The sequence below is a fragment of the Lacerta agilis genome, chromosome 1 (assembly GCF_009819535.1).
Source record: "Lacerta agilis isolate rLacAgi1 chromosome 1, rLacAgi1.pri, whole genome shotgun sequence".
In the NCBI taxonomy this organism is placed as follows: domain Eukaryota; kingdom Metazoa; phylum Chordata; class Lepidosauria; order Squamata; family Lacertidae; genus Lacerta; species Lacerta agilis.
In genome coordinates, this window is record NC_046312.1 from 40,831,201 (window position 1) to 40,839,730 (window position 8,530).

General features: G+C 52.5%; 1 protein-coding gene across 1 annotated transcript; it reads left to right on the top strand.

Moving 5' to 3' along the window:
• Positions 1–4,197: 4,197 nt before the first annotated feature.
• LOC117044542 (cytochrome P450 1B1-like) lies at positions 4,198–7,446 on the top strand. Its single transcript, XM_033145363.1, has one exon. It carries the CDS (start codon positions 4,762–4,764, stop codon positions 6,376–6,378), a length of 1,617 nt encoding a protein of 538 aa, XP_033001254.1. The 5' UTR covers positions 4,198–4,761; the 3' UTR covers positions 6,379–7,446.
• Positions 7,447–8,530: the final 1,084 nt, after the last annotated feature.

An 8,530-nucleotide genomic window follows, 5' to 3' on the forward strand; every position in this document is an offset into this window, starting at 1 on the left:
GTGCACGTCCTAGTCTCCAAGTGGGAAGAGACTCCAGAAGTTCCAGCTCTTAACCAGGGTTCTGTCTTCCTTGGTCAGAGGAGACAGCACTAATATGAATGGAGGCTTTCAAACTTGCAGGTGTCTTTGATACCTTTCCAAACCTGATCCTGCACATGTTGCCCCCTGTTCTGAGCAGTCCACACCACTGCATGGGACCAGCCAGGAATTATTCATCAGCTACAAGAATCATCTGCTGAAATCATGCTGCCATTTCAAGGCAGGAAGCAGAGACTTGCCCTGTACTACCACTTTCGTGCTACCGTTCAAAGCTGTTAGATAATTGTTTCAGTCTCAAACACAACTAATTAATAAGCTACACAGCGCCTTCTGAGCACATGCAATTACAGTGTAGTACACATGTTTAGCACAGTGTCTCTTTCACCTGTGTAGTAAAAAAAGTTTCTGAAAAGGTCCTCAGTAGAACCTTGTTAACATTCGTCTCATACATTTCTGAAATGTGTTTTTCAGAATTTCATGCCAGCTTATTTAGAATCATTGAACCATAGAACTGTGGAATTCAAGGGTCACCTAGTTCTGCAATGCAGAAATCTTAACTAAAGTATCCATGACTGATGGCCACCCAACCTCTGCTTAAAAACCTCCAAGGAAGGAGAATCCACCACCTTCTGGGGGAGTCTGTTCCACTGTTGAATAGCTCTTTCCATCATAAAGTTTTTCCTGATACAGTACTGTACTTAGTCGGAATCTCCTTTTTTTGTAATTTGAAGCCACTGGTTCGGATCTTAGCCTCCAGAGCAGGAGAAAACAAGCTTGCTAAAAGAAAGCGCTTCAAATTTTTTAAAATTCACCCCTAGAAAGTCTAGTGAAATGAGTTATCCCACCTCCAGTTTGCTACCATCTTCCCCTTTGGGCTATACAGTAGGTTTGTCTAAAAAACAACCGAAACACATACTTTACAGAAATCCACGTGAATACTTCATGTGGTCACAATTATCCTGTATTGGAAACGTCCCTAGCAGAGACCCTTGAGCAACAGACGGGCTCAATTTGGCACCGCGGTTGTGAGTGACATGTTGATAGTGCAAGCTGTCAACTTATAATGCGACAGTATTTCCTTCCTCCCCAGGAATGTTAGGGGGATACACCGGAAAATGTTTGAAGTCGCAAAGGACTTAAAACGATATCGCATCATCTCAGACAGCAACAATAAAGCTTAATCTTATTTTACAACAGAAACTTTGCAAAAAGTTTGGCTCCAATCAGGCTCTCCGGAGCGGCAGCTTCTCTGCTCCACTAAAACATGACCTGCGGATGCTCCCTCTTCAACATGCTCTGCCAACAGCTATGATTACTCACAGCTACCCCATTAAGCACATTCTCTGACACTCTGAGGCTGCACAGCTCCATCAAGGTGATCTCTAAGTGGCACGCCACCGACAGCCCCTGATAACTAGAAGTTCAACCTCCCTTTGCTGCTTAGAGACCAGTCCAATGTACATTAACCTCTTGCTTCGGGTTTGTGTCCTTTCTTATGCCCTCCCCGTGTATAATTTTGGCACAAAAGGACATGCAACTCATCATTATTTTAGTGAACCTATCTGTTCTGTAATTGTAGGGGGCTGGACAGGATGACCCTCAGGGTCCCTTCCAACTCTGCAATTCTATGGGAGGGTTCTGCAAAGATTGGTACGCATCAGCGTGGCTCAATGGTTTGCACAGTGGATTTGTGTTTAGGCAACTTGGAAACCAATGTCCACTCAGCCGCAGGTTCACTGGCAGAGGTCTCCCAGGCTCAGTTCCCTTTTTGTAAAATGCGAATAATGGCTTATTTCTAAGAAGACATATGGGAGAAGGATTATATTGGCTGCTCCTTTGCACACTGATTGATTTTACAGCCCTATTGATATGTGTGCACATTTATGTCCAGGGCTGAGACAGAACCTAGAAAGCTGACTTATACGGAGCCAAACCACTGGCCCGTCTACCTCACTAATGTCTACACTGGCTGGCAGGAGATGCCAGGGATTGAACCTAGGGCATTCTGCATGCCAACCATGTGCTCCGCTACTGAACCACAGCCCAAGCCCAAGCAAGTAGAGCACACAAGGATATTCCATGGAATTCAGCTTCAAGAGAAGCTCGGAGTACAACTAAATGTACATGCTTTAAGTCAGTGGTTCCCAATTTTGGGGGGGGGGTGCACTGCCCTCTTGGTTCCATAAACACCCCCCCAGGGCATGGGTGTAGCCAGGATTTTTCTTAGGGAGGGCAGATTTGTATTGATTTTAATTGGTTTAGGGAGTGGCAGCTGCCTCCCTTGGCCATGCCCCAGGGCCTCCTACCCTATAAGAAGCATTATTCAAAATGGCAGCTTGCATGACCCACTAAGGAAAATAACACCACAGTAAAATCCATTTAGAAAACAGAAATGGCACATTTATTCAAAATCCAGTTCAAACTATGTAGTTTAATTCATTCCAACAAAACCGATGAGCTTGATCCACTGATAGGAGCTTTCCAAAGTCCGATAATCATTTATGCCAAATTGGATAAGCATCCCTACAGAGTCCTCATCCTCATATGTCAGATGGGGAACTGAGGTTATGAGACAGGTCATAGCTGAAGAGGTATTTGAACGAAGGACCATCTCTGCAGTGCAAGCAAGTGCTAGGAGATGCAGTGGGACGGACTATGAGACTTGGAACATGGACAAGGCACTTGCAGGAGCAGCAACAGGTTTGGCGTCAGCGGAGGAGACTTGCAGTAAAATCCACAAGCCCCACCAATTCATTCCCCACTCTAATTTTAGCCAAGCTTTCTTCCCCCATAGCCTTATGAAAACAGTAACTTCTGCAGCAGCAAAGCTGAGGTGCTATGTGCTCTCCTATCTTTGAGCACGATGCAGGAGTGGGGCTGAGGTGTGTGTCGTGGGGCTATGTCGGTGATTAAAGAAAGAGCTGGCAGGGGAGTTGGGAAGCTGTGCAGGGAATCCAAGGGCTTTCAGACACCCAATGATGGCCGAGGTGGCAAGCGTTTCCAACAAACCTGTAACTTTATCAGAAACAACACTTTGTCTCAGAGGAGCAAGTATCTCAGCGACAATCGTGTTTCCTTTGTCTATGCATTGCAACCTTTTCAAAAGTATCCTCCTCATGGGCGTACCCAGGGGGGGCAGCTGCCCCCCCCAAGCAAAAAAATAATAATTAAATGGTTATCGGCAGCCTAAAAGGGAAAAAAAGCTCTCCTAAAAAAGCTCAACTACTGGTCTTTCTCCCCCTCCCCAAATCTCAATAACAATTGAGCTCTTGGCCGACACTATGTGTGTGTGTGTGTGCGCGCTGCGCCGGCTGATAGTTGCAAGGGAGCTTTGGAAACTGAGTTCCCTTGCATGGTGAGTAGTTCCTTTGCGACGGCTGAGTTTTTCAGCCATTTGGGGCTTTCTGTTTGGGGGGGGGAAGTTTTTCTGTTTTTTGAAGCCGTTTTTGTTTGCTGTTTACATAATGTGGTCAGTAATCTAAAAACGAACGGAACCCCTAAAAAACGGGGCATTCCTCACCCCCCAAAAAAGGTCAACAACTTTGAGCTGAACCCCAAAAAACGGGGGTAGATCACTGCTGAAAGTAGATCACAGTCTCTTGGGAGTTGGCCACCCCTGGTATAAGACATGTAACTAGAATAAAAATTAAAAAAAAAAAATCCAAGCAAATAATTGTAATAACTACCGTAATAAAGCACTGCTATAATTATATATAATTTTCCTAAAATCTTGGTTTCATTCGCCTTTCCGTGCTGAAATGTCACAACCTGAACGACCATGGCTTGCCCGCCCCCCCCCCCCCCCCAGTTTTTATCCTGGGTACGCCCCTGATCCTCCTCTGGATAACCAAAAGTCTTTCTGGGTCACCCACTCCTTTTTTTTATTAAGCCCCACAACAAACTGTGCCAGTTCTGAGCATGATAAACAGCTGAGATGTTTTTGCAAAGCAAAAAGAAAGAAAAAAGTCAAGTTGTCCATATGTTACTCCAAAGGAAGGGAAAGTCAGGCTGCCAGTCGAGTAATTGCTGTCCCCTGACAGTCCCCTCCACCAGGCTTTGCTGAAGTGTCCTGACAAAGCAGAGGGACCAAATGCTGGCTGCCACCCTTCCCTTCGGACCGCAACTGGCATTCACATCCCTCGCGGTCTGCGGCGGCGGCGGCAGCAGCAGCAACAGCTTCGGCTCCATCCCCGCCGTCGCTGGCCAGTTTGTCTCCAGTCACGAAAGCAGCAGCCTTTCCAAGGCAGCCAAAGGTGCCTGGCAGAGTTCAGTAGCTCTCACACTCCGCTCCCCGCCCGCTTCTCCGGCTCCTGCTGCGAGGATCAGGCTGTCTTTGGCAGGAGGAAGACCTTGGAAAGTTGCACACATTCCTGGTGCGAGGGATCAATCTGCTGCTTCCATTCTCTCTCGGAGGAGGAAAGCACGGAATGGCTGCGCACGGGGGACTCTGGGACCACCGCGAGGGGAGGAGGGAAGCTCAGCCCCCTTCCCAGACGGCTATAAAGCCGCGACGGGCATCCTGCGAACTTCTCAGAGCAGAGCCAGGAGGCATCTGGCAGAGGGAGGGGGCAGTTCACCGACGGGACGAAGCGTCTCGGGCGATAAAGTCCCCAACCGACGAGCTCGGTCGGGGCTGCGGCGGAGGAAGGGTCCCCCCGACGGCTTCCCGCGTCTCTCCACAGAGAAACCATTTTTTAGGAGTCCCACGGGCGTGCGCCCCCCATGGCGGAAGGCGGGAGCCACGACGGGGCGCCCAGCGCGTTCCTCAAGAGCGCCGTCCAGCCGGCGCTGCTGCTTTCTTGCGTCCTGCTGCTGTACCTGTGGGCGAGGAGGAGCCCCCGGACGGCGGGCAAGAGCCTCCCCGGCCCCGTCGGGTGGCCGCTGCTGGGCAACGTGCTGCAACTGGGTCGCCTGCCGCACCTCACCTTCGGGGAGCTGGCGAGGCGCTACGGCGACATCTTCCAGCTACGCCTGGGCCGGCGCGCCATCGTGGTGCTCAATGGGGAGGCGGCCATCCGACAGGCCCTGGTGCAGCAGGCCATGCCCTTCGCGGACAGGCCCGACTTCCTTTCCTTCCGCCTGGTGTCCGGAGGCAAGAGCATGGCCTTCGGGCGCTACAGCGAGCGCTGGCGGGCGCAACGGCGGGTGGCGCACGCCACGCTGCGGGCCTTCTCGACGGCCAACACGCCCAGCAAGCAGCTCTTCGAGCAGCACGTGGCGGCCGAGGCGCAGGAGCTGATCGACGGTCTGCTGCGGCTGAGCCAGGGCGGCGCTTACGTCGACCCTTCGCCGCTCTTCGTCGTGGCCAACGCCAACGTGCTGTGCGCCCTCTGCTTCGGGCAGCGCTACAGCCACGCCGACGGCGAGTTCCGCGCGCTGCTGAGCAGGAACCACCGCTTCGGGCAGACGGTGGCGGCGGGCAGCTTGGTGGACGTGCTGCCCTGGCTTCAGGCTTTCCCCAACCCGGTGCGCAGCGTCTTCCAAGACTTCCAGGCGGTCAGCCGCGAGCTGTACGACTTCGTGTGCGCCAAGGTAGCGCAGCACCGCAGCACCTTCCAGCCCGGCGCCCCTCCGCGCCACATCAGCGACGCCATCCTGGAGTGCATGGAGCACGGCCCCGGCGCGCAGCAGGGGCTGGGCGGAGACCACGTCGAGGGCACCCTGGCCGACTTGTTCGGCGCGGGTCAGGACACCACCTCCACCGCCCTCACTTGGGTGCTACTCCTCCTCCTCAAGCACCCGCAGCTTCGACGGCAGCTGCAGGCGGACCTCGACCGGGTGGTGGGCCGCTCCCGGCTTCCGACGGGTGACGACCGCGCCTCCTTGCCTCGCCTGGAAGCCTTCCTCCACGAGACGTTCCGCTACAGCAGCTTCGTGCCCGTCACCATCCCGCACGCCACGGCCGCCGACGTGCTGCTGGACGGCTTCCACATACCCGAGGGCACGGTGGTCTTCGTCAACCAGTGGTCCGTCAACCGCGACCCGCTGCGCTGGAAGGACCCGCACGTCTTCGACCCGACGCGCTTCCTGGACGCCCGGCAGGAGAACGTCGACCGGGACCTCATGTGCCGGGTCATGATCTTCTCGACGGGCAAGAGGCGCTGCATCGGCGACCAGCTCGCCAAGCTGCAGCTCTTCCTCTTCACCGCCATCCTTCTGCAGCAGTGCGACCTGGAAGCCAACCCAGCCGAGGAACTCACCTTGGATTACGTCTACGGGCTGGTGCTCAAGCCCTTGCCTTACACGGTGTCCGTTTCCCGGCGAAGCGCTCTCCCTAGCGGAGAGGAGGAGGAGGAGGAGGGAGGGAGCCTCGGAGGGACCGTCGAGGGCGCCTCTTAGCAATGGAGCGACCCTCCCCACCAGCAAGTTCTCCATAGCTCGAGGTCAGGCCCCTGCTGGCTTTTCAGAGCTGCCCTCTGCCAGAGGAAGTTGATGTTTTCCCTCACCAGCCCCTCTCCCCCTAACTTTCTGAGGTTTCAGACTGTGCCTTTCACACAGGGATGGGGAATCTGCCGCCCTCCCAGATGATGGTGGCTTGGCCTGCAGCTCCCATCCGCCACAGCCAGGATGGCCAGTGGTCAGCCGGAATGGGAGCTATAGTCCAGCAACATCTGGAGAGAGCCAAAGGTTCCTCATCCCTGTGAGGAGCTGGACTGGCAGACATTGCGCTGTGGAAAGCTTAAACCTGCTGGGGAGTTTTCTGAGCCTGTGGTCAGTTTGCAGCCAAACCACACAGCTCACCTGGGTGCCCCATCCAGAGACCTCCAATCAAACACCTTACATTTGAGATGCATTGAGACCATTGTGAGGGGGGGAGGAGAAACACGTTATTGTGGTGGTGTGGGAAATTCGCATCAGTTACTTCCTTTGGGACTGTGAAGTTTTGTAATAAATGCCTCCTTGAAGCAGGCACCCATGCAGACAGAAAAGGTCTCCTGGATTCTCCCAGCTCCCCCCACTCCCCCCCCAAAAAAATTGTGTCAAGAAGTTTGCCACTGAACAGTATTGTTGATCAAAAAAAAGGAGGTACGGTTGTGTTATGTGAAAAGCATTTTTAATAGGAAGCATTTATTTGGAACTAATGTGTAGTCAGTGTGAAGAGTATCACAGTGACAATGCCTTTAACTGCAGGTCCATCAGCTGGGAAATGACACTTAAGGGTGGCAGCCCAGCACTTAATTATTATGTATACATGTGCACAGTTGTCACCTGGGACAATCCCTATGCAGTTTTGTGTCCCTCCCACACTTGCCATATTTGAAGCAGAACAAGAAGAGAGATACTCCCTACCTGTGGCAGCCAGGAGCAAGTAATCTGTGCTCTGACTTTGCTAAGAATTAACCCTGTGGCTCCATCCCATCTCATAGGGTGAGTCATATATAGAGTTATCTTTCATTTAAAAAAAAAGACATGGGGAAAACCTTTGGTTGGTTAGTGCTGCTAAATACGGGTCAAGTTAGTCATGTAGCAACCTCTCCCACTGCCACTAAAGCAGGTACAGGGAATCTGTAGCCCTCCAAATGTTGATTGACTACAATTCCCATAATCCCTGAATATTAGCCATGCTGGCTGCAAACAACATCTGGAGAGTCACAGTGTCCCATCAAAGGAAAAGCAGTTTCAGCAAAGCAGCAGCAGTGGAGGGGACCACAACCCTTTTCTATTCCACTGGCTTTCTGCTGAAATTCCTCCACTCTCTGGGGTTGAGATACATGCCTGTGACAGTTATGGTTGGAACACTGCCAGCTGTGGGAGGGAGCCAAACAGAACATAAGAATTGTTGTTGTTCAGTCGTTCAGTCGTGTCCGACTCTTCGTGACCCCGTGGACCAGAGCACGCCAGGCACGCCTATCCTTCACTGCCTCTCGCAGTTTGGCCAAACTCATGTTAGTAGCTTCGAGAACACTGTCCAACCATCTCATCCTCTGTCGTCCCCTTCTCCTTGTGCCCTCAATCTTTCCCAACATCAGGGTCTTTTCTAGGGATTCTTCTCTTCTCATGAGGTGGCCAACATAAGAATGGCCAATGGCAAAATCAAGCCCAGCATCCTGTTCTCACAGTGGCCAGCCAGATGCCTGTGGGAAACCTGCAAGCATGACTCCACGCACCAGAGCATTCTCCCTTCCTGTGGTTCCAGCAGTTGGTGTTCAGAAACATCACTGCCTCCAACTTCGGAGGAAGAGCACAGCCATCATGCTAGCAGCCGCTGGAAAAATGACAGGCAGGGGAAGGGTTAAGCAATTCTGATGTTTCTCTCAAAAAACTTGCTTTTTCTTAGAAGCACCTGGCAACAGAAGCTTGCCACTTGTAGACCTAGTGCTTCTGCTCTGTTCTTGACAAAGTCTCTTCAGTATCCATTAGTGCAGGGGTTGGCAATTTTTTTCAGCAGGGGGCCGGTCCACTGTCCACACACACACCGTGGCGGCTGCTCGAGAGGGGTGCTCAGCCAACCGCGAGCGGCAGGGCCTGGCAGCGGCAGCGGGGGAACGAG

Excerpts from the sequence above, each read along its gene's own strand:
- LOC117044542 (XM_033145363.1), top strand. The coding sequence starts at position 4,762 with ATGGCGGAAGGCGGGAGCCACGACGGGGCGCCCAGCGCGTTCCTCAAG.